The 25,843-nt window shown below is 41.2% G+C and overlaps 1 protein-coding gene across 14 annotated transcripts in view; it reads left to right on the top strand.

Annotated features, from left to right (window-relative positions):
- Positions 1-25,843, top strand: part of MCTP2 (multiple C2 and transmembrane domain containing 2) — a 268,239-nt gene that overhangs the window by 98,378 nt on the left and 144,018 nt on the right. For all 14 annotated transcript variants that reach the window (XM_060401994.1, XM_060401992.1, XM_042235050.2 and 11 more), the window contains 4 exons: positions 12,461-12,603; positions 13,367-13,443; positions 13,950-14,061; positions 18,170-18,205. In XM_060401994.1, coding sequence (XP_060257977.1) covers positions 12,461-12,603; positions 13,367-13,443; positions 13,950-14,061; positions 18,170-18,205 — 368 coding nt within the window. The remainder of the gene's footprint in view (positions 1-12,460; positions 12,604-13,366; positions 13,444-13,949; positions 14,062-18,169; positions 18,206-25,843) is intronic.

Below are 25,843 nucleotides of genomic sequence, written 5' to 3'. Positions count from 1 at the left end.
CACCATAGCCCTTCAGGGATTCTCACAACTAAGCTCTTTCCTCTGGAGGTTTTTCTTGCTGATGCTGTATCCTCACGGGCTTCCCAGGTGGCTCAGTGGTGAAGAATCCGCTTTACCAATTCAGAAGATGTGGGTTTGATCCCTGGCTCGGGAAGGTTCCCTGCCGAAGGAAACGGCAACCCACTCCACTCTTCTTACCTGGGAAATATGGACAGAGCAGCCTGGCGGGCTACCGCCCATGGGGTCGCAAAGAGTCGGACATGACTTAGCGACTAAACAACAACTGTATTCTCACTGGTTGATCAGAAAGCGCCCGTCCTCCCCTGCTTTGGAGAGTTAGTTACCTGTCCCTTCAGTGGGATTCCTTTTCCATTTCTGTGAAGGGCCCTGGAGCAAGACAGGCCTGCTTCCCATGTCCACTGCTTGTAACAAACAGCCTTTTCACCTCCCCATCCAAAACCATTGACTTGAACATCCCATGCCTTCTGTTTGGTTGAATGGGATTTCTCTATAAGGACTGTTTGAATCTTTTTCATTTCCATGCTGATGTAATATGGGCATGCTATGTTTTGAGTAGTTCTTTTTACTTCCTTCGTTGGGTTCTGATGTTGCTATGGTGAGTTCTGCTGGAGGGTGTGTGCATGGTTTGCACGGAGGCTGAAGTCCACAGAGGGTGCCTCTCCACGTGTTTGTGATTTCCCTTGTGGTTTGATTTGGATGTCGGCTACAGGGCTGGGCAGCTAATTCCATCACGCCATCACACCTTGGGTTTTTCTAGCATGCTGCATGTGAGGTGGGGAGCATGATGGCTGATGGTGAGGGGCATCATTCCAGAGACTGTCAATGTCTAACAAATTACCTGCAATCTCAGCAGCCCAGGACTGGTGAATGGATTTGCGTGAAGCACCACAGGGGTGGCTTGGCTTTGCTGCACATGCTCTGGGGTCTCACCTGGGAAACTTGAGATTTAGGGTGTGACTTAACTGTGGGGACTTCATTGTCCAAGGACTCAAAGGCCTGTTCACATGGATGTTGGGGGCCTGAGGTGTATGCTTGGAAGAGGAGGGCTGTTATACACGAGGCCTGGCTTCCTCACAGCCCAATGCTCTCAGAATCTTCACCCTTCTTAGGTCACAGCGCAGGGCTCTAGGCGTGAAGTTCCCGTGTATGGAGTGGCCACCGTGTCACCTGTTACAGCGAAAGCCTTGCAAGGAACATGGTGTTACTTTCACTTCCCTGCATTGGTTAAAGTGGTTGCCCAGGTGATGGGGAGGGGCAGGCACCCTGGTTCTTGATGGAAGGAGTGTCAGAATTTCAGAGGTTATGCTTGGGGATTAAGTATGGCTGCACTTAAGTAAGGGCTTTTCTGGTGACTCGGATGACAAAGAATCCGCCTGCAATGCAGGATACCTGGGTTCGATCCCTGGTTTGGGAAGGAAATGGGTACCTGGAGACGGGAATGGTGACCCACTCCAGTATTCTTGCCTGGAGAAGTCCATGGACAGAGGAGCCTGGCTGGGTTTATCCATGGGGGTCACAAAGAGTCAGACACACCCAAGTGACTAAAACAAAAAGTTAGAATGAGATGGGCCTGGGACTAGGGCTTGGGTCGAGCAACTTACTCACCATCCTCATCCTTAAAACGGCAACATAAATGGTGTTTATTTCACAGCTTTTGGAGGATTCAGTGAGATCACCCCTACGTTATTATACTAAACTTCAGCAGTGTTGTCCCCTTTCTGTAAAGGGTGGTGTCCATTTCATTAGACTTAAAATTATGCTTAAACGGTATTGTGAGCTGGGGACATTTTAAGTATTTTTATTAATAAAAAGAAGACTATTAAGGCATCAAGAGCTGCAATATGCTTTGTTAGCATGGGTTTCTGAAACACTGAGAGCTGATGTACACAGAGATCTGGGAGGCTTGGCCAGAGACAGACAGCTATACTGACTGCCTTTCGGCTTACTCTTACTTCCTTTTGTCCTTGCATGCTTTATGTTCTGTTCACATTGATATATTCTGGCTTTTCTCTCCTGTTTTCTCTGTGGTCATGCCTTCTTCTATCTTTTACCTGGGTTCCCCCTCTTTTGGTGTTACAGGGACAGCTGTGCACGTTGTCTTTAAGCAGAAGTTTATACCCCTGCGTGCTTCTGATCACTGGATCAAGAAGCGGGGTGCAGGCACCTATTCCAGTGATCACTTCACAAGGGCCAACCTGTTCAGTAATCCATTTACCAAATGGCACATTTACTGACTTTGTCAGCATATCAACAGTGTTTCTTGTTCATCTGTTTATAAGATTTAGTATATAAAGTTATTGGTTGAAAACCTTTAAAAACAACTTTTGAAGGTCTCTGGGTCATATTAGTTAATTGGCTATGAAGACAAAACCAAAACAACATCTTAAATAATATTGAATTTGTCTCAGGTCAAAAAAAATGATAAAAAGGAACAGAAGTGACCCAGCTTACACTGCAGATCCCAGAAAAGGGATGACTAAAGACAGAAAGAGAGAGATTGTTAGAGGTAACAGCTGGGGAGGGGCAGAGAGTAGGGAAAGCAGAGGAGTCCTGGGGTGGGGTGAGTCAGCTGAAGGAAGTTGGGGGCCCCTGGTAGAGGGGGAGGATTGGAAGGCCCCAAGAGGCGCTCACTTTCCACAGTTCTCTTAATTCCCATTATTTATTCCATACAAACTTTATAAATAGTGAAAAATAGCAGTTTTGGTAAAACTTTATAAACAGTTAAACTAAGCCAGTTTTGGTAACATTGGTGAATTGTGATCCTTGATCTCACTGCAAGTTGGCCGCTGGATGGTCTTTCAAAAAACGGAATTTGGTGACTCTGGTAAATGATATCCCAGGGTCCAGCAGTGGACAAGCCTTGACCAAAATGTCATCAGGCTGTTAGACGTGCTGGGCTCCCCAAGAGGAGGGACGTCAGTCACCCTGGGAGAAAAGCCCAGGAATAGTTCAACCAGGAGAAAACGTGGCCAGCAAGGCCCTTAGATGGTCCAAGAGGAGCCTGTTCTTCTGAGGTGGGTACCAAAAGAAAAGAAGCATGTGGCCACCATGTGCAGAAGGAGGGGCTAAAGCAATCCTGGGAATACATGTTCCCTTCATCCGATTTTAGTGGATGCAGCGTGGTTTGAAATTCTCCTGGACCTGAATCTATTGCTTGAACCTGGCTGCTAGACTTGAATCTACTTCTCTTATAAGAAAAGTAGACTGTGCTCTACTAAGGGAAACCATTCAATATCAAAGTTATCCAAGTCTATGCCCCAACCAGTAACGCTGAAGAAGCTGAAGTTGAACGGTTCTATGAAGACCTACAAGACCTTTTAGAACTAACACCCCCAAAAGATGTCCTTTTCATTATAGGGGACTGGAATGCAAAAGTAGGAAGTCAAGAAACACCTGGAGTAACAGGCAAATTTGGCCTTGGAATGCGGAATGAAGCAGGGCAAAGACTAATAGAGTTTTGCCAAGAAAATGCACTGGTCATAGCAAACACTCTCTTCCAACAATACAAGAGAAGACTCTACACATGGACATCACCAGATGGTCAACACCAAAATCAGATTGATTATATTCTTTGCAGCCAAAGATGGAGAAGCTCTATACAGTCAACAAAAATAAGACCAGGAGTTGACTATGACTCAGATCATGAACTCCTTATTACCAAACTCAGACTTAAATTGAAGAAAATGGGGAAAACCTCTAGACCATTCAGGTATGACCTAACTCAAATCCCTTATGATTATACAGTAGAAGTGAGAAATAGATTTAAGGGCCTAGATATGATAGATAGAGTGCCTGATGAACTATGGAATGAGGTTCATGACATTGTACAGGAGACAGGGATCAAGACCATCCCCATGGGAAAGAAATGCAAAAAAGCAAAATGACTGTCTGGGGAGGCCTTGCAAATAGCTGTGAAAAGAAGAGAAGTGAAAAGCAAAGGAGAAAAGGAAAGATATAAGCATCTGAATACAGAGTTCCAAAGAATAGCAAGAAGAGCTAAGAAAGCCTTCTTCAGCTATCAATACATAGAAATAGAGGAAAACAACAGAACGGGAAAGACTAGAGATCTTTTCAAGAAAATTAGAGATATCCAGGGAACATTTCATGCAAAGATGGGCTTGATAAAGGACAGAAATGGTCTGGACCTAACAGAAGCAGAAGATATTAAGAAGAGGTGGCAAGAATACACGGAAGAACTGTACAAAAAAGATCTTCATGACCAAGATAATCACAGTGGTGTGATCACTCATCTAGAGCCAAACATTCTGGAATGTGAAGTCAAGTGTGCCTTAGAAAGCATCACTACGAACAAAGCTAGTGGAGATGATGGAATTTCAGTGGAGCTGTTTCAAATCCTGAAAGATGATGCTGTGAAAGTGCTGCACTCAATATGCCAGCAAATTTGGAAAACTCAGCAGGGGCCACAGGACTGGAAAAGGTCAGTTTTCATTCCAATCCCAAAGAAAGGCAATGCCAAAGAATGCTCAAACTACTGCACAATTTCACTCATCTCACATGGTCAACACTGAAATCAGATTGATTATATTCTTTGCAGCCAAAGATGGAGAAGCTTTATACAGTCAACAAAAATAAGACCAGGAGCTGACTATGGCTCAGATCATGAACTCCTTATTACCAAATTCAGACTTAAATTGAAGAAAATGGGGAAAACCTCTAGACCATTCAGGTATGACCTAAATCAAATCCCTTATGATTATCCCTTATGATTATGCTCAAAATTCTCCAAGCCAGGCTTTAGCAATACGTGAACTGTGAACTTCCTGATGTTCAAGCTGGTTTTAGAAAAGGCAGGGGAACCAGAGATTGCCAACATCTGCTGGATCATGGAAAAAGCAAGAGAGTTCCAGAAAAAACATCTATTTCTGCTTTATTGACAATACCAAAGCCTTTGACTGTGTGGATCACAATAAACTGTGGAAAATTCTTCAAGAGATGGGAATACCAGACCACCTGACCTGCCTCTTGAGAAATCTGTATGCAGGTCAGGAAGCAACAGTTAGAACTGGACATGGAACAACAGACTGGTTCCAAATAGGAAAAGGAGTACGTCAAGGCTGTATATTGTCACCCTGCTTATTTAACTTATATGCAGAGTACATCATGAGAAACGCTGGACTGGAAGAAACACAAGCTGGCATCAAGATTGCTGGGAGAAATATTAATAACCTCAGATATGCAGATGACACCACCCTTATGGCAGAAAGTGAAGAGGAACTAAAAAGCCTCTTGATAAAAGTGAAAGTAGAGAGTGAAAAAGTTGGCTGAAAGCTCAACATTCAGAAAACGAAGATCATGGCATCCGGTCCCATCTATTTCATGGGAAATAGATGGGGAAACAGTGGAAACAGTGTCAGACTTTATTTTTGGGGGCTTCAAAATCACTGCAGATCGTGACTGCAGCCATGAAATTAAAAGACGCTTACTCCTTGGAAGAAAAGTTATGACCAACCTAGATAGCATATTCAAAAGCAGAGACATTACTTTGCTGACTAAGGTCCGTCTAGTCAAGGTTATGGTTTTTCCAGTAGTCATGTATGGATGTGAGAGTTGGACTGTGAAGAAGGCTGAGTGCCAAAGAATTGATGCTTTTGAACTGTGGTGTTGGAGAAGACTCTTGAGAGTCCCTTGAACTGCAAGGAGATCCAACCAGTCCATTTTGAAGGAAATCAGCCCTGGGATTTCTTTGGAGGGAAAGATGCTAAAGCTGAAGCTCCAGTACTTTGTCCACCTCACGTGAAGAGTTGACTCATTGGAAAAGACTCTGATGCTGGGAGGGATTGGGGGCAGGAGGAGAAGGGGATGACCCAGGATGAGATGGCTGGGTGGCATCACTGACTCGATGGACGTGAGTCTGAGTGAGCTGCGGGAGTTGGTGAGTTGGTGATGGACAGGGAGGCCTGGTGTGCTGCGATTCATGGGGTCGCAAAGAGTCGGACATGACTGAGCAACTGAACTGAACTGAACTAAGGGAAAGTTTTTTCTTCTGTCCCATGGGACTCAGGAAGAGTGGCCTTTGAATTTCCATAAAGCTTGTAATGGTCTCTGGAGGTGCCCGTTAAGGAATTTACAGTTGAAATGTCATACAGAGTGAAGTCAGTCAGAGAAAAGCAAATGTATATTCATGCATATAAGTGAAATCTAGAAAAATAGTATATATGGTCTTATTTGCAAAGCAGAAACAGAGATGCAGACATAGAGAACAAACATAGATACCAAGGGGAGGGGGGTAAGTAGGATGAATTGGGAGATGAGGATTGACACGTAGACACTGCTGATCTCATGGATAAAATAGTTAGCTAGTAAGAACCTACTGCATAGGACAGGGAACTCTATCAATGCTCTGAAATCCAGAAAGAAAGGGTACACACACATGCATGTACACACACACACACACCCAAGGATGGGCGATTCACTTTGCTGTACAGCGGAGACTAAATACGACATTGTAAAGCAACTATGCTCCGATTGAAAACTCCAGCTGCAGTTGGACACAGTTTAACCTGGAAATCTCAGTGTAACTGCTAGAGGGCAGCAGCCGCTGTTCAGAAATCATCGCTCGGTTGTTCTCTCCAAATCAGGTCAGTTTTTTATTTGGCCAGCCTCAGAGAAAGTTAGAACTTATGGATCCCTTATAAAAACAGCTCAGATTTACTTTTTTTTTTTTTTTTTTTGCCTTCTGGCAAGAAGAGAATTCTAAATAAGTGTATGAATTGAAAAGAGTCTAAGCGTATGTGCATAAATAAAATAATAGTCACTTATTACTCTGAAGCCAGAGGATAGAAAAAATGTTGAATGTATGCTTTTGATATGTGTCCAAATACTGTTTATGCAGTGTGAATTTATCTATACGTATCTAAAGTTCCCTAACGACTTAGTAAATAATTGTTGACTTGGAACTGAACTCTTAGGACCCCCTGACAGAAGTATTCAGACAGCTCCTTCCTTCTACAGGTGAAGATAGTAAGGCCTAAGGAAATCACAATGCGTAAGGTTATATGGTTATTAAAAGGAAGGTCTGGGAATGTAACCCACCATGCCCATCTTACTTTATTCATTCATTTATTCATATCTTCATCAAATTCAACTACTGTGCATATTAGATAACTCTGGGCATACATCCTACCTTCCAGAACTTTGATTTGGAGGAGTTTAATATTATGTGTTCAGGTGACCAAGTAAAATGCTTTCTATATTTAAATAATTTTATGAAATACAGAGTCGAAAAGTTGAACCCTGTGTTTTTTCTTATACATTTTAATTTATTTATGTGTCTTTAACTTGGCTGTGCTGTGTGTTGGTTGTGGCATGAGGAGTCTTTCACTGCCCTTTGTGGGCTCTTGGCTGCTACGGATGGGTTTCTCCCGAGTGGTGCACAGACTCAGTATTTAATGGTACACGGGCTTAGTTGCCCTGCAGCATGTGGGGTCTTAGTTCCTGGACCAGGAATCAAACCCTTGTCCTCTACATTGGAATGTGGATTCTTAACCACTGGACCACCAGGGACGTCCCAGACTCTTTTTATTGTTTGCTTTTGTTTGTCATTAAGGCACTTCTTGGGCTTTCGCAGTTTAATGTTTTACTCTACATAGGAAGTTCCAAGTAAGGGAAGAGTAAACAGCTTTCCCCAGTGGTTCCGATGACAAGACCCTTTCGGTCTGTGGAGCATCGTGAAATATGAGTGCTCCATGAATCATGCTTTGTGAAACCTCGCATCGGTGCTTCTTAGGGTCTGGGTATAGCTTTCTATCCAACTCCCCGGTGCTATAGTATCTCAGCTACCAGGTTCCTTTGATTTTGCCTGTTTCTTCTTCCTTCTAAATTATAAGCTGCTGCCAGATTTATATTTCTAAAGCTTGGCTCTGATCATTCTGCTCCCCTGCTTATAAGTAAACCTGAATTTCCTTCCCTCTCGCACTAAAATAATTCCAGATGGAGCAAAGACTTAAGTGTAAAAAATGAAAAACTACAAAAATCAGTGGGAAGAAACATGACTGAACTAATTTAAAATCCTTTAGTGAGAAAACTTCTCCTAAACAGAATGTTAAATGACAATGTCATAAATAAAACTGGTAAATTTGCCTAAATAAAAAATGAAAATAACTTATTATAAGAAATAATGTAAGTTTAAACAAAGTATGACAAGATTTACAGCCAGTGGCTGCTTTCCGTAATTAAGGGCTCATTCAAATCCATAAGCAGAAGAGAAAATCACGAGCTCATAGAAAAATGGGCAAATGATATCAGTGAGAATTTCCCTGACAAAGAAAGGCAAATGTAGATCATGAAAATATGAAAGATCCTAAACTTCACTGAAAATGTTAATGATAGAGCGAAATAAAGATACTGTTTTTTTTTTTTACCTGCCATTAGTTCAAAGTAAAGGTTTATGACATCAAATATTGGTTAGCATGTAAAGAAAAAATTACAAAACATATACTTTTAGTGGAAGTGTAAATTTTGACAGGTTTTGGAAGAATAATTTGACTGTGGTTGTCACAACCAGAAAAGACACATATTCATTTGTCCTGCATCTTTAAAAAAATATAATCATATGTGAACTCCAAGATAGATATACGTGGATGCTTGTAGTATTGTTTGTGCTAGTAAAAAAAAATTGCCAATGAAATAAAGGTTCATTATTTGATAACTAATTGCATAAATTAAGATACAGCAACACAGTGAAAATGTGTGCAGTTGGTAAGAGTTAAAAAACTGAGAAATCTGCATTGTTGATATGAACAGAGCTTCAAGGTACTTTAATTGTGAAATTAGTGCATCTAATATGATTACATTCAAGTTAAAAACAACTCTTATATTTTTTCCTGTAAAACATTCTAGAAACGGGTACATTAGGGAAATGGGAATGAGGAAAGATTAAGAGGGTGGAGAGTTTTTGTTTCATACCTTTCAGAATCATATGTGTGTACTACACTTTTTAAACATTTTTATATAAAAAAGAACAAGAAAATCAAAACCACCCTTTATTTCTTACCGAGCAAAACCATAACTTTTTATTTTGTGATTTTAAGGTATTTTAGTCTCTGATTCAAAACCGGATGTTTAAAATTTTCTCATTAAACATTTTTTTCCCTTAACTTTTGGCATGAAATAAAATGCTTGCTGGACACCACACAACTTCAGGCATTTCTTAATTGACGGTCTCTTTCCCCTTGCAGTGCCAGCCCCTCCAGCCGAAATGGCCTTGGTCCTTCTCTGCGTGGCCAGATCCACCCATGTTTCAATTCCCACCTCCTTTATTTCAGCCTCCGCTGATACTGCGGTTAGCGCTGTGAGCGAGCATTGAACCCCCAAGCTCTATTCTGTTTTGACACTTACCTCTTGGGCCTGGTGTTATATATGCCGCGCGTCTGCTGTCCGCCAGGTGCAGAAGAAGAAAAGGCTTTGGATGGATTTTCCCTTGCAGTCCCCCTTGGTACCCAGCAGTGGGCTGTGGTCCAAGGTGACCTGTGTTCGCGGCCCGTGAGTGATGGTAGCGGCCGGGCAGGTACTGGGCCCACAGAGCTGTGCCCATCGGGGTGTCGTGAGCAGCAATAGGGACTGCCCTGCGCTGTTGTCGGAGCGTGGATCGGTGCAGCGTTTCTGTCTGAGCACACACAGAACACCACAGCATGTTTGGCAGGGGAGCGGGAAACCCCGGCCACGGATGCTTAAACGCTCGCGTGGTCTAAAGCCGAGGCTGTGTGATTCCGTGGCGTCCGCGTGGCGGAGTGGGTGTAACCCAGAGTGGGCGCCTCGTCTCAGGCCTCCTGGTTTCATTCTCCTTCTAAAGCTCCGCAGCACCTCTTTATTCCCGAGAGCCACATTGTTTATGAAGCACCCCGTTGGAGGGGGAGGGTTAAAGTCCACCCATTCAGGTGTCATCTCACCATTTGTATCATCTGGGCCTTGCATTCCTGAGCGGCGACCCCTTTTCAGAACCGGCCTAGTTAAGATGTCACTTGCCTGACAGTGAGGCACTTAGGCGCTGAGAGAAAAACCACGACGTGCCCCCCAAGCCCCCACCCCCCCGTTTCTCAAATTTTCCCTAACAATTAACTCTGCACTCACTTGACACCCTGGTTCCTTGTTTGGCTGTGTAAACCCCGGTCCCTTTTTTTCTATTAATTCCAGACATTAATATTTTCTTTCACGTGCTGCCGCCATTCACCCGTGAAACAGTTTGAACATTATGTAGCTGTCAAGATGCCTGGGGATTACCCAGCGTGCTTTGCCTCTGAGAAAGTGACACCACCGAGGCCGGCTTGTGAGATGTTTATTTTGAGAGCACGCTGACAGGCATGAAGGCCTGATCCCAGAGTGGCAATTTCATTTAATTAAAGGCCTCTTTTTATTAGAGTCCCCCCCCTTTTTTTATCTATATATATATCAGAATGATTGTTAAAATCTGACTTGCCAGAGGTGTTCTCTTGTACTGTAAAAGGGAGGGAGGTGGGACGGATTACTCACTCACCAGTGGCTCTGCCCCTGAATGGCGGGGAATGCCTTCGTTTCTGCTCTCCTGCTCAGACCTGCGTGCATGAGTGTCCAGGTTTGAAAGAAGTACTGCTGGGTTCTTAGGAAAGTCGCATTGACATATGGACACGATCGTGTGTGATAGATAGCTAGGGGAGGCTGTTGTATAGTCCAGGGAGCCCAGCTCTGTGCTCTGTGAGGACCTGGGGAGGTGGGGAGGCTCGTCTATATAGTGACGACTGATTCAAGTTGTGTGGCAGAAACCAACACGTCATTGTAAAGCCGCCTTCCTCCAGTTCACAAAATAAATTGAAAAATTAAAAAGGCAAAATAAAGACTGCTGGGTTTCTGCGCCTTTGTTGCCAGACTTAAACTGTAGGAGTTGAATATACATCCGTGTCTGTTTGTTGTTGGATTTCTTTGTTTTAAAGTTAGTAGCCTTGCCATCCTGGAATGGCTAAGTTGACACTCGGGGACCTTGGTTCCTCTATTAGGACTTTTAATCAGCATGTGTTATCTTACCCTCGAGTGACGTGACTGCCAGTTAAAATCTTCAGGATAAGGATTGCATTTGTGATCAGGAGTTTTCCATCCCGCAGAAACCTCAGAAAGAGCTGAAAAAAACAAACAAACAAACAAACAAACAGGATTGGAATGATTCATGGTGGATATTAAGGAGTTTGAAATATTTGTGACAGAGTAGCCTAATTAATTTTTGATGTAAAAAATCAAAACTCTATCAGCTTGACTTTAATATCAAGAACACACGTCAATAAATCTGTGGAGGCCTCTGTTGGGCATTGTCCAAGACACCTGGAATGTGTCAGTGAACAAAACAGACCATTGGGCTCTGAGCTCAGACTTATTCAGAGTCTGGTTCACAATGAATTATACCAGCATACCTCCCCAAATTAGAATTTTTTTTCTTTCTTTGTAGCATGATCAGCTGGCCTTCATTTTTGCCCTGTGGGTTATTCATTCATTCATTCTTGCCTCCTTTCTTCCTCATTCACTGACCAGTAGTGCACAAGGATGTCCCAGGATGCACAAGGATGTTCTCTGCCCTGCGTATGCTGGTACGCTTGCACGTGTGTAACACACATGCATAGCACATAATCCTGGCATTCTGTTTATGGGCATTGTTTTTTTCTCGGTTGATCTCAGGAGTGTGGAGGAGGGTCCGTCATCAGTCCCTCTTTCTGCTCTGGACACTGTGGCTCTGGCGGCACATTATTCATTCCTCTTGGCGTCTGTTTCAAAGCTCCCCGGGAGGAGGCCGCAGGTCAGGGTGTCAGCCCCGGCCTGCTGAGCGCCTGGCTGAGGGGGCGTCCAGCTGGCCTGGGGGAACCAGTGTTCTCTGCGTTGCTGCAGGTGTGGGGGTGGCAAAGAATGGGCACTTTGTCGGTTTAATCTCTGTGGCCCCTGTTCCAGTGTGCGTCCCTTGGCCCCATCTTTTGAGCTGATGGGTCCAGAGATTGATTTATTTATTATGATTATGTTCTAAAGTACAGGGTTCTCTCGAGTCAGCCATCTGGCCAAATGTTTGAAAACAGTTTCTTTCCCTTCTCCCTGACTCACGGCCACCCTTGGGAGGGGTGGGCTTCTCTCCAGGATCCCTGATATCGGTGGCTGGTGCCGGTGGATTTTACGTCTTGAACTTTTTGTGGGTAGGAGAGTGACGACATTCCCACAATGAAACCACACAGAGAAAGTTCAAGGACCCCATTTGTATTCAATCACAAAAGGCAAAGAAGAATCAGCATTTTCCCCAAATTGTTTCGTTTCTCTCCACTCTCAGCCCTCAGTCTCTGCGCAGGGAGATGTTTGTTCGGGGTGTGCTCGGTGAGACGCTTTGAGTCTGGAGTGTGGGAAGAATCCTCACTTAAAGGAGATCCTAGGCTTTCTGTATTTTTTAAACCGGTCCTGCTCTCTTTTTCTGTTAAAGGCACGAGTGATCCCTATGTGAAGTTTAAGCTGAATGGGAAGACCCTGTACAAAAGTAAAGTCATATATAAGAACTTGAACCCAGTTTGGGACGAGATAGTCGTGTTGCCAATACAAAGCCTTGATCAAAAGCTGCGTGTGAAGGTAATCCCAGATGACGTTCAGGCCTCCTCTTTTATTAAAAAATATTCATTTCTCAGACATCTTTGCCTTCTTAAAAGTCACCTTCCCCAAATTCATTCTTGTATAATTCCTAAGCCCTGGGTTAAAAAATACGTGTAGAAGGAATTCTTTATACCCTTGGTTCAAAACTGTATGTTACTCTCAGATCAGTCAGAGTGAAAATAATATCCCCATTGATTGTATTTAAACTTACTGAATGTGGAAGAATTATTACTGCCAGTGCAGTGGTGACAAGTACTAAAGCCTTTCTCGTTAGGAATAACTTTATACTTAATAGAGCTTTAAGCTACCGGTTATAAGCATCAATTGCTCTAACATCTGGGTTAAAACTGCATGAGTTGAGCCCAGGATGGGACTGCTGTAGAGTATTTCACAAATTTCTATTTAATTGGCAGAGGTGCCCACAGTGGAAAATACTAAATTTTAATGAGAGACCATTTAAACTACAGAGAGTGGTCCATTGTGCATAATGTCTTAATGCATATGAATACTGCCTTAAAAGTATTTTCTGTTATTTTGGCCATAGTAAGCCAAATGGACAGGTTTGAATAATTTTGTTCTCTTCACCAGCTTGGCTAAATTCTTCTTTAACTATATTGTGCAAATTATTTTTAGATCTAGAAGACTGAACTCAAAATTCCCAGTCTACTGCATATATGCATACTGTGATATACTCAATTTGTTTAGCATATTAATGCATTACTGGCCCCCCTTCTCTTTGTAGGTATATGATCGAGATTTAACTATATCTGATTTCATGGGTTCTGCATTTGTCATTTTGAGCGATCTTGAGCTTAACAGGTATTGTAATTTTACCATCTAATTGTGATTAGTGAATTTTAGAGGTAACTCAAGATAATAAAATGAAAAATCTGAATAAATGGAAGAGTGCTGTAAAATGTGAGCTTTTCTATTATTTTTGCTTTTTAGCTCCCAAATATATATTGGTCTGACATTACATCTTCCATAACATAATTTAAAAGATGTGAACATAATTTAAAAGGGTGAATTTTGTACTTAGTTTGTTAATATTCAGGTTCATTAACCTACTTACCTTAAAATTAAAGCAAGTATTTACATTATCTTTGGGCAATAGGGGAGAAGAATCAGTTGAGCATCTGTTGAATTAGGCAGTGCATTTCTTGACCCTGAAAAATTGGTTTATTTTTACTGAATTTGGTGTGTTCTTTAACATATGTCTTAGACCTATTTAGAAGTAGATTTTTATCATAAGGACCTGATATATTCTCAGGCAAAAAATACTACCCCAATAAATGCTAATGTCATTTGTTGCCTTTTGCTTCTAGAACGACTGAGCATATCTTAAAATTGGAAGATCCAAACAGTTTAGAGGATGACATGGGAGTGATCGTATTAAATTTGAACCTAGTAGTAAAACAGTGTGATTTCAAGAGACACGTGAGTCTGACCCTTTTTTTCTTTTTAAAATTCTCCATAGCAATTTTTCTTTGGTAATTGGGTTACCCGGTGACTGACATTTTTGTCATTATTTGAGTAGGGGGAGAAATTACATAGAGATTTAAAGTTCTCTAACTGTGATAATGTACAGCCTTTCTTTTGGAAATCTGGAAAGAAAAACCCATTAAGGAATGATCTGTTTTGGCTAGGGATGTGAATGTATTGCTGTTATTAAGTATATACACTGCTTTTGGTTTACTTGCAACACATCATCCAAAATATCACTTTTACTTAGTGTTACTGTTTCCATTTACCATTTTCTTAAGTACTAGATGACTTAGGCATTATTCAGTTATGAAAAATAATTTCTAGGATTTAATCATCATGCTGTATGTACATTATTAAGATGATCAATGCATCATTTCCATCTCAACTTTTTCTTTTAGCTACCACATTTTCTATTGAGAGTACTTCTGAAGAGATACACATTTTAATATTCTCTGGTAAATTACATGGAAATTTCTAGTTATTGTACTACCTATTAAAGATGTCTATAGCATCAGAAAAAAAAAAGCATTGGATTTCGTGACAATACGATTGGCGCTCTGTTTTTAGGAGCACGTATGTGAATATGAACCATAATCTTATTTTATATTTTGGTATTATATGTTACAGTTGCAAGAATGAAAATGAGAATGAAAGCATCCGTGACTGTAATTTAGTTGAAAGATATTTGAAAAGCCAATTAAAAACGGCTACTTGAGAAAGGACTAAGATATGTTAAAATTTAAACTTGATAGAATCTGGTATGAAAATCTTAAGCCTGTTTTTAAATTAAGCCTCCAATAATATTTCTTGGATTGAGTCACTGGGGTCAGTGTGGAGAATAGTCTTCATTTTGACATCACCTTTGCTGTTGGTTGTAATTTATTTTCATGATGAAAATCAGGAGTGATTTACTAGTGAACTTACTGAAGATAGCTCAAAGGAGTTAAAAAACAAACAAACCGCACAGTGACTTTTCAGTTGCCAGAGGGTCAACTGCACAGTTGTTATTTTTAATTTGAATTCTTTACTTATGAGCATTTACTTGACGATAACTTTGGGAACGTGTTCTCCATTTGTTAATGAAGAAGTGGCATGGTTAAAACCTGAGGCCTCAACAGCACTGATATTTTGATGTTAAAATCTCTTACATTGATGTTAAAAATAAATCCTTTTCTATCCAACCTAATGATGGAGGGATTTCCTTTCGCTTCTCATAGTTTTGATGGCATTGCCATTGAATTTGGTGTCCGTGCACCCAGTAGGTGACCGATTCCATGAGCTGGATGCCAGGTTAAAATGACATGCCGTGTAGATGAGCATTGTGTTTGCCACATGGTTGCCCAGTTGCCATCTGCTATATTCTGAAAATTTCTTACATATTTAAATGCGGTTTGTAAATTTGGATAATGACCTCATGAAGCGAGCTGCATAATAGCAGCCTGCTTATTCCACTTGTGGATTTTTTTGTAGTGTATTGGATCCTATTTAGCAATACTACTGGCATTTAACATATATTGAAATATTGCCAAAATTTGGAGTTTTTAGAGAGCCATTTCAGTTAAAGCTTATTTCAAATTTCAGAGCAATTAATACTCAAGGCAGCTTGAGTTTGTTTTTGGAAAACATCTCAAAGCCTGTCTATTCAGAGCATCTAGTGAAAAGAGAGACACTTCTCATTCAGTCTGGGCCTTCTTTCCTTTGACCCCCCATCCCCTGTTTTTGAGAGCTTGTCAGGTTGTATGCATTACCTACTTGATATGATTTTTCATTTTCTTTGTTCTTTGCTTGTTTGGCAGGGGGTCTAGGGCACACTATATTTACTATATGTGTGTGTGTTTGTATGTATATGTACATACATGTATATACATATGTACATATACATTACACATGTATATATTACTATATGGATGTGTGTGTGTATATGTATATGTAGCCAGTGGGGTTGCAAAGGGTTGGACATGACTTAGCGACTGAACGACAATAACAAAAATATAACCAAAATGGAGTATAATAATAATAATAACTATGCTTGTTCTATTTGTTCTGATTGGTAGTGTAATTTTCCTGTTGATATACTTGTTCAGAGTACAGCTGAGCAGGGAATAATTTATCCTGGGTCATGTGTGGCTATTCAATTTAGCATGAATATCAGGGACTCTTGGGATAGAGTCGATATCAGAAAACACTTGTTCTTTTCCTTGAGTTTAAGTTAGTATTTAAAGATATACTTATATTGTTTTTTTTTTTAATGGGAATAACTAACAGGGGAGACTGGGATTACTTGGAAATAATTTGCTTATAAATTTCCATTTTAATTTAAAACCTGATGGAGAGATTTCAGCTTGAATTCTCAGTTCTGTACCCGTGGTCACTGAGGCAGTCTTTATTGCTTTAGAGTCAAGCTGATAAAAACCTTAACACGTGCGAAATGTCTGTGAATTGACCCTCAGGGCCAGGGCCTGTGGGCATGGTGCAGTTAGAAGGTGAGACACTGGCTGGAGCCCTGACGGGCCTGCCTTCTGTCTCTCTTTCTTGACACAGTTGGATTAGAGTTCTAATCATGGGCTCTCTCATCAGACTGTGTGGGTTTGAATCTCAACTCCCCTGTTTTTAGTTTTGAGAAGTTAAGTGATCAGGTCGGATTCACAGAATTGCCTAACCTCTCTCAGCTACAAGTTCCTCACGTGTAAAAATAGGGATCGAAAAAATCTATTTTATGGGTTTGTAAAGATCACGATGACCAAAAATAGTGCTTAGCATGGAGCAGACACTTGATATAAGGTAGTGTTAGTATTATAGTGAGCAAACACTGGTACTCATTTTCCATTAATTTTCTTGTCTATTTTTTAGTCTTTGGGGATATAAAAATCAAATGAATTATATTTCAAAAGGCTGTTTAGAAATAGCCATGTGTATTTACAAGATAGTGGTTAATTTTAGTGCTTGTTCTGGGTGAAAATATTTGTCCATATGTTGTTGGGAAAATAGAAAAAGAACTGATTTTAACACCCAGGTTGGAGTGTCTATAACTCTGGGTCACATGCCGAGTGGCTGAGCTCACAGTGTCACCAGAGGCAGTATTTTTAGTGAGGAATATTTTCAAGACATTTCTGTACCAGCATTTCTAGGTGTTGGTCCCCGGAATATAAGTGAACTTCCCCCAAAGATGATTTCTCTTCTGGTAATTTATTGGGGAGATGTATTGACAAAGCGGATAGGTTATTTGCCTAAAGGTATTTTTTTTTCCCTTAATCATAATAGTTACTATGAGCTGCTCAATTAGATTCATAATTGAGTAATAATCTGCCAAATTTATCCAGTTAGCTAGTTAACCAGCCAGAATAGAGCTTCACAGTACTGGACGGTGACAGGGGTAATGAGGGATTTTGTTAGGAGAGAACTTTAATTATGGACAAAATTCAGCAGCCTTAGCTCGACAAATGAAAGATCAAAAAGAGAACAGTGGTGAGGTTACTGGCTGTTCAGAATATTATTTTCCTTCCCTCCCTCACTGCTGCATTAGCTTGTTTTTCTTAACTGTGCAGGAATGACTCCCATTGTTTTTCCTATTATTTTGAATATTGAGATTTACTCAACAGAGGGAAATGGAATGATTTTTTCTTTTCCTGTATCTAAGACTACAGAAACTTGAACTAACTTTGTCCATGAACTTTTTAAACATTTTCATAATGCTCTCTGAATATTTCAGGTTAGAGAAATCTGCCTTTCCACTTTGCCTTTAGAGGTAAAATTATAGTGTTTTCAGGCAAATAAAAACATGAATGTGTCTTGTAAGGACCGAGCAGTGTTATGTGTCCTTTTCTTTTCATTTTTGAATTTGGTGAGAAAATGGTGTAACACAACCATGGAAATGTGATTTTCCTAGGTTTCTAACTATCTTCTTGTTCTAAGTGTTTTCTCTAACCTCAGAATGTGGGTGTCAGTTGTTTGAATGCAGTCTGCGCCATCTAACTAGCATAATAACACGATCATGTTGTTAACAGCTCCATTTCTCTCTTTTGTTTTGCCGTTTTCACCATCCAATGGACGTAATCCTTAGCGTTGGTCAAATCGGAAGCGGTTAAGTGCCAGCAAGGTAAATATAGCTGTTTTCTTTCTTTTCATCATGTGGTTCATCTTTGTAGCAAAGACAAATGTAGACATGACTGATACTATCGAACCTTTCCATGTAAAGGCTTTTATTCCCTCTGACTGCTAATAAAAAGGAAACCTACGCTCTGATAAATTTCATTTAATAACAGCATAACCAGATGTTAGACTTATGCTTGTTTTAGAGGTGAACTTTTATATGTGCTGGCCATGTTAGAATGTTACACTTCAGGATGGGGGACACATGTACACCACTGATTCATGTCAGTGTATGGCAAAAACCACAATATTGTAGAGTAATTAGCCTCCAATTAAATAAATAAATTAAAAAAAAAAGAATGTTACACTTCATTAAGCTTGAATTATTTGTAGTTGCAGTGCAGTTAGACTTAGTCGTTTAGAAAGTTATTTACCATTAGGTAGAAGCTGATTTTGGTGCTCTAAGAGCAATGGAAAGATTGAGAGGAATATGTGGTATATTTTATAAATCCTTTTTATACTATTTCTATTTTACCATTTATTTGTTTATTTTTGTGAGTGTTTCTTTGTTTCTTTAAAAAGATTTCTCCATGAAAAGTAGTTGGGTGCAACTGAAGATAGGGATGTGTTATCAATTCATCAGGTTCTGAAGGTAACACATTGTCACTGAAGTGACTAAATGTCAAAATTCACGTAATGTAAACAAATCCCCAAAAACTCTGTATGACTTTCTTCAGCTCTGCTACTTCCAGAAGAGGAATAAGCAAGATGCAGCTGCCTGTGATGGGTCTGTGTGTTAGGGGAGGGTGCGTGGGCAAGCTCTGTCTATGCATTTATTTATCTACACACACCTGTACACAGATGTATACCAGTTCTCATTTCTAACCTGTAGTTGCTTACTTCGCTGTAAAATAAGGAGATTGAAACAAAGATTTTGTGCGTTATAAGAGCGTGTGTGTGTGAGAGAAAGAGAGAGAGATCTGTAACCTGACTAGTCATTTAGGAAGGCAAACTTTCTAAGCCTTGCTTTTTAAAATCCAGAAGAATCCAAGTTCTGACTCTTCCTAAAATGTATATCCTTTGCATTTTGGGAGCCCTTTAAATATAACCAGGCTACACTTTTTTTTTTAAAATTTAGCTTTGTTTTAATCCTACCTGTTCACTGGGTTTTCAGAACTCTTGTTCTTTTTAGATATAAAATTAAAAGGCAATAAATAATCATGTGAAGCCATCTCAAAAATCCTTCCAACTTTTGTCTTACTCCTTTATAGTCACTAGAGGGTAGGAGAACATCATGCTCTCCGCAGAAGGGAGCTGGCTCTCCCTCTCGCGTATTAAGCGATGCTGTAACCATCCGGAGCAGTAAAGTTTCCCAGCATGCTCCGGCGAAACCTGACAAAGCAGTATTTTCTCGTTTATTGATTCTGCCTCTGCACTAAAACACTGGTACTGTACATCAATAACCATCTTTAGTTAGGGAGCTCCGGCCTGTGGAAGAGCGCTGGCAGTTTGTGGAAGAACATAAAGGCTAGAAAGAAAAATTGTGAGCTTGGGGAATATTGGAGTCTAGGGAGGACAGGAGAGGTTAGGAAGAATGGCCCAAGGAATGAGGAGGGGAGAAAAATGTTGCCGGCCAGGATAAAGATATCAAAACTAGGATAGGAACAGAGGATCCTGGAGAGCAGTATTTATGTCTGTGCTGCGGAGTGGCATCTTACCACTGAGCTACTGTCTTCTTTTTTCCCTCTCATTGTAGTTTCTAGAATTTTGACTTCAGGGCACTGGTCTCAGAGACTTAATAAATGCCTGCACCTAATACACAGTGTTTCATAAAACCTTTGATGAATAGAGGTCACTGAAAGCTACTTATGACCATGGGTGAGAGATGCAATTTATGGATTGGTGCAGAATTTCAATTGTTAGGGTGACTTTTTGCTACTTAGAGCCTGCAGTTATAGAGGGAAAAGTGAGATAAGTTCTAATTTAGCTCATTAAAGTGAGTCACGGGGAAAATCTATAGTCTCTGTGATTAACTCTCTGTAACAGTAGTTAAAATACCCTGATCAGTCTCCCTTGGTAGTTTTAAACTATAAACTGCTTTTTTTAAGGATTTCCATTTAAAAATTAGAAAGCAGACATTTAACATAAAGAAGATTATTTAATCTGAGTATATAAAATTTTGCTAGTTCTAAGTGATGCATTACCTATAAAATGTCATTGGCTCTTTCACCTCAATCTTATTCTTATAATAACTTTATTTAAATAACTGCTTCTTAAACTCATAAGTTTATAATATTGCATCACCCAGAGTGGCAGTCTTTATGGACTGTCTTCTAAAGCATTTCCTTGAAAAAAAAAAAAAGAATACATATATATATATATATTTTGGCTGCAGCATGCGGCCTATGGGCTTCGTTCCCTGACCAGGGATTGAACGAGTGTCCTCGGCACTGAGAGCACAGAGTCCTACCCACTGGAATGCCAAGGGCTACCCTGTTTCCTGGGTTTTGTTACTAACCTTGGTTTTAATACAGTGAATATGTAGAGATTGCCTGTGAAAGTAGTTTTAGCTTTCATGCAAAAGCCTTTGTTTACCTTCAAGGGAGCATTTTAAAGAGAGAGCTGCAAATCTGACCTAAAGGGCCTGAATCAGATACCTGCCTTTTTTCAGACATTGCCTTTGCATAAACTTTTCTGTGAATAGATCTATTTCCATACCTTCCTGCTCTCTAATGTATATCACAGTCACAGAGCTAGAAAATTAACAGCAGTTACTTCTCTTATGTCAAATAGTCTAATGGGATAGAAACATGATGATAAAAAGTGGAATTGGTAGGTCACTGATGTATTCAGAAAATCTGCAACTGTACACACCCCCCTTTCATTTGGGAGAGTATTATGGGTGACCGTGTGCCCTTTGAGTTACGGGGTTTCTTTATTTTAGATAAGTATTTATTGTCATATGGCTCCTCTTTTGATTGTTTTATGCAGTTATATGACAGCCATTTCAGGTAAAAGACATCCCTGTGTAGGGCAACATTTTTTCAGAATGACATCAGTTGATTAGTGGATCCACCGTTTGCTGTGTGCGGCTTCATGTTCGTCTAGCGAGGTTCCTGCGTTATCACAGAGGCCGAGCGCTGCAGGACGCATTTTCTCTGTCCCTTTGTCAGGTGGCCTCTGACTGGCTGAGAGGGAGGGGCAGGGTGCTGCGGGGAGGACGAGGGAGAAGGCAGGGTCTTTCTCTGATTCACGTGGTGTCTGCCTTGGTCCCCTCCACTAGCCAGCCCTGCTGTGGTTTCTGCTTCTCCCAGGTACCTCTGACCCGAGCATGCATTCTTTTTCTCTCTGTAGCCCAGGGATCACTGAACTGCAGCCTGAGTGCAAAATCCAACCCTGTATCTGCTTCTGTAAATACAATTTGACTGGAGCGTTGTTGTGCTCATCGGCGTGTGCACTGCCCCTGGCTGGCAGGGTGGAGCAGAGTCCTTGGACAGAGCCTAATTCTTACTACCTGGAACTTGACAGAAAATTGCACCAGGCCTCCGCCCCTCCCACCCCAGGCCTAAAAGTGCTGGCCACTCCCTGCTATCGCTAACCTTAGCTTTTCTCCATCTGTTCTGTTTGGCATCCCAGCATTGTATTATATCATGTAATGTTATATTAAATATATCGTGTGTTCAGCCACTCAGATGTGTCTGACTCTTCTGGACTGTAGCCTGCCAGGATCCTCTGTCCATGGGATTCTCCAGGCAAGAATGCTGGAGGGTGTAGCCCTGCCCTTCTCCAGGAGATCTTCCCAACCCAAGGATCAAACCCAGGTCTCCTGCATTTGCAGACAGATTTTTGGCTGTCTAAGCCACCAGGGAAGTTGGAGAAACTTAAATTGAAAGAGGACAGTCAAAGAATTTGGAGAGAAGATTGTTAAGTCTGTCTGCCTGTCTGTCTATACACCCGTCTGTCTGTCATGATGTGCTTGGTGAGCAGAGCCCAGATGAGAACCGGAAGGAAGTTCTGATGGCTGTTTTGTCTGTCATACAGTTTTGAGTTGAGAAGAAGCTGCTTAAAGTGGAAAAAATGCCTCTTCTCCACCTTAGAAGTAAACGCCTTCCATCACTCCACCTCTTTCTCTACTTGAACTCATTTCACCAATAGTGAAATGAGTTCACCAATTTCATCCTTATTGCACTATTGATCCTGGAAGTAGTACAAGCAAAACCCTTTGCAAGAAGTGTGGTCTATTTGGAACCAAAATGAGAGTATCATGCCTGGACCACTTCCCCAGTTAGTAGAGTGCTTCTTGTTCTGTTGTTTTTCATTTTCACACATTATTCACTGAACTCAAATGCCTATCCATAGGATCACCTTTTACTGTTTTGTTTTCTTGGTTAAATTTAAAGGATTGGAGGATGGTATATCCCAAACAGCCGTATATATTCATATATCTGTTTATTTCTATCTTCCTATCTATATATATCTACCTAATTTTTTCGTCTATCTATATGTCTATCTATCCCTTATCTACCTACTTATTATCTCCCTCTCCATCTAGAAGTAACACTGCTGAATATCTTAACCTCGATGTTTCTGCTGCATTTTTATGAAGTCTGCTGTTGCTGCTGCTGCTAAGTCGCTTCAGTCGTGTCCGACTCTGTGGGACCCCATAGATGGCAGCCCACGAGGCTCCTCTGTCCCTGGGATTCTCCAGACAAGAATACTGGAGTGGGTTGCCATTTCCTTCTCCAATGCATGCATGCATGCTAAGTTGCTTCAGTCGTGTCCTACTCTGTGTGACTCTATGGACAGCAGCCCACCAGGCTCCTCTGTCCACAGGATTCTCTAGGCAAGAATACTGGAGTGGGTTGCCATTTAGGCCAGCATTATCCTAGACAGAATAGTTTCTAGAGGTCTTTCTCATTTCTGGGGGCCTCAGTCATGCTCAGCTAAGGCGGTGAATCTATTAGAATTCTCAAACCTTGTGTATCTCCAGCCCAGAAGAATAGAGCCACTTTTCACAAATCTGTCATCTCAGTGACATTAGAATCACTTTTGTCCAAAACCCTCTCACTGAGCACATACTATATTGGCGGGAATGCCATCCTGAGACTTCAGAGATGAGTAAGACTTGGACATTATAACTGATGCCGTATTCGGAGAGATGGGGCAGTGGAAACAGTGACAGACTTTATTCTCTTAGGCCTCCAAATCACTGCAGATGGTGACTGCAGCCATGAAATTAAAAGACGCTTGCTCCTTGGAAGAAAAGCTATGACCAACCTAGACAGCATATTAAAAAACAAAGACATTACTTTGCCAACAAAGATCCATCTAGTCAAGGCTATGGTTTTCCAGTAGTCATGTATGGATGTGAGAGTTGGACCGTAAAGAAAGCAGAGTGCCAAAGAATTGATGCTTTTCTACGGTGGTGTTGGAAAAGACTCTTGAGTCCCCTTGAGTCCCTTGGGACTGCCAGGGTATCCAGCCAGTCCATCCTAAAGGAGATCAGTCCTGAATATTCATTGCAAGGACTGATGCTGGAGCTGAAACTCCAATACTTTGGCCACCTGATGTGAAGAACTGACTCACTGGAAAAGACCCTGATGCTGGCAAAATTAAAGGCAGGAAGAGAAGGGGATGACAGAGGATGAGATGATTGAGTGGCATCACTGACTTGATGGACATAAGTTTGAGCAAGCTCTGGGAGTTGGTGATGGACAGGGAAGCCTGGCATGCTGCAGTCAATAGGATCGCCAAGACTGAGCAACTGAACTGAATTGAACTGATCTGATTAGGAGAGCTGAGTAGAGAGGTGGGGTATTCAGAGACTAGACTCTTATCTTGACCTTGCAGGTGGGTGGGATGGGTTGTAGGCTGGAGAACTGAGTGAAAGGAGACAGGAGTGAATGTCACCAAGTGAGGAGGAAGAAGTTCATTGAGACATGACACTCACAAAATGATGTGTGTGGCAAGCTCTCCAGACTCTCTGTGTTCATTCCAAAGTTGAGCTCTCTCAACCAGGAGCATCAGCAGAAATCATTTGAATGCAGATATTTCTGGACCTCCATCTCAGGGCTCTCAGATCAGAAACTCTGGAAATGGGACCCAGCCGCCTATTAGTGAGCCTTCCTGGTGACCTGGAAGCATATTTATGTTTGAGAACCACTGTTGTGGACTAGGGGGTGGTGTGGGATGCTGGGAAGATAGGAGGTGAAGCCAGGGATGTCAGAGGGACAGGGCTTGTAGAACTGCAGGGAGCGCTGCTGGATCTTAGATTCCTGGGGTTAGAGTGAGGGAGGCAAGGTGCCTGGGGTAAAATGCGAGTAGGCACTGGGGCTCTGGGGCCAGCCCTGCCCTCACAGAAGCCTGAGCATGAGCACCTCCTTAAATGTTTCATCCTGAATGCCTGTCTCGCCTCACCCTAGTCCCAGTCCTGCTTAGGGGTGCCCTTGACCTATTTTAAGTGAAGGAGAGCCGTAGAAATACAGACTACAGGAGTTAAGGCCTGCAAATCAAGAAACAACAAAGGCCTACTCCAGAGCACAGGGAACTCTGCTCACTCTTATGTGGCAGCTTGGAGGGGACGGGAGTTTTGAGGAGAATGGATACATGTATATGTATAACTGAGTCCCTTTGCTGTCCACCTGAAACCGTCACAACATTGCTAACTGGCTATATTCCAATATAAAATTTTTTAAAAAAGAAATACTAGTTGATGATTACTATTGCAGATGAACCAGCCATTTAATTTTGAGTTTCCTGGAGGTCACGGTGAAAAGGGAAATCTTATTTACTCACATGGCCTTCATTTTTTCCCTCCTCAGTCCAGAACCCTGAGGGTCATTGGGTATTTATAGACTTTATCAATTAGAAATCTTATCATAATCTAATTTTTAAGTTCAAACAGCGAGTGAGGATAGTCCCTCTTAATTAAAAAATAAAGTAATCCTTTAATATCTTTGCACACACAGATTATTCATATCCTTGGAACTATGATATAGTTTTCATCTATAAATATGTCTCATCTTCCATGTCCATGCCTCTGTGGGAAATTTAAAAGGCTTGCTTTATATCCCATGCAAAAATCTGTGTGTCGTTCTAGGAGAATTTATGCCGCCAGGGTTCTCTTCAGATGATACAAGGAACTGCCAAGTAGGAGCTTTCTGGAAGCCTGTTGCATGAGTATATGGATCTTCTCATGTCATGCTATAAAAGCTGTTGACAATGAGCAGTAGTTTTACATGTTGAAAAAGCTTGAAAGGAATATTTCATGGGAAGCTTTTATAGACTGTGTCTTCTCCCCTCGTTTTTCTAAGCATTGACAATATGGTTGGAATCTTGCTTTACTCTTCAGTTTGCTTACAAAGTTAGTTCATTTTTGTTTATGCATTTGTCTCCATTCACTCTCTACTTCCTCACAATGACTCAGGAAAGATAATTAGTGAGAATCAGAATAAGATGTATTAGCAACATGGGAACACGTATTTTTAAATTTCCATCTCTGAGATGATCTAAAAAGTACCCGTACAGGAATTGGTGCCACTAAGGTAGGCCTACTGGGAAAACCTTGTAAAAATGTTTTTTCAGTGCCCCTAATTTTACTTTTTAAAAATGTTTTGGTATTTTTTTGCCACCCAAGGGAATGCTT

The sequence above is a fragment of the Ovis aries genome, chromosome 18 (genome assembly GCF_016772045.2).
Source record: "Ovis aries strain OAR_USU_Benz2616 breed Rambouillet chromosome 18, ARS-UI_Ramb_v3.0, whole genome shotgun sequence".
Taxonomy (NCBI): Eukaryota; Metazoa; Chordata; class Mammalia; order Artiodactyla; family Bovidae; genus Ovis; species Ovis aries.
The sequence above is the reverse complement of the archived record's forward strand: the minus strand, read 5'-3'. Positions and strand labels throughout refer to the sequence as shown.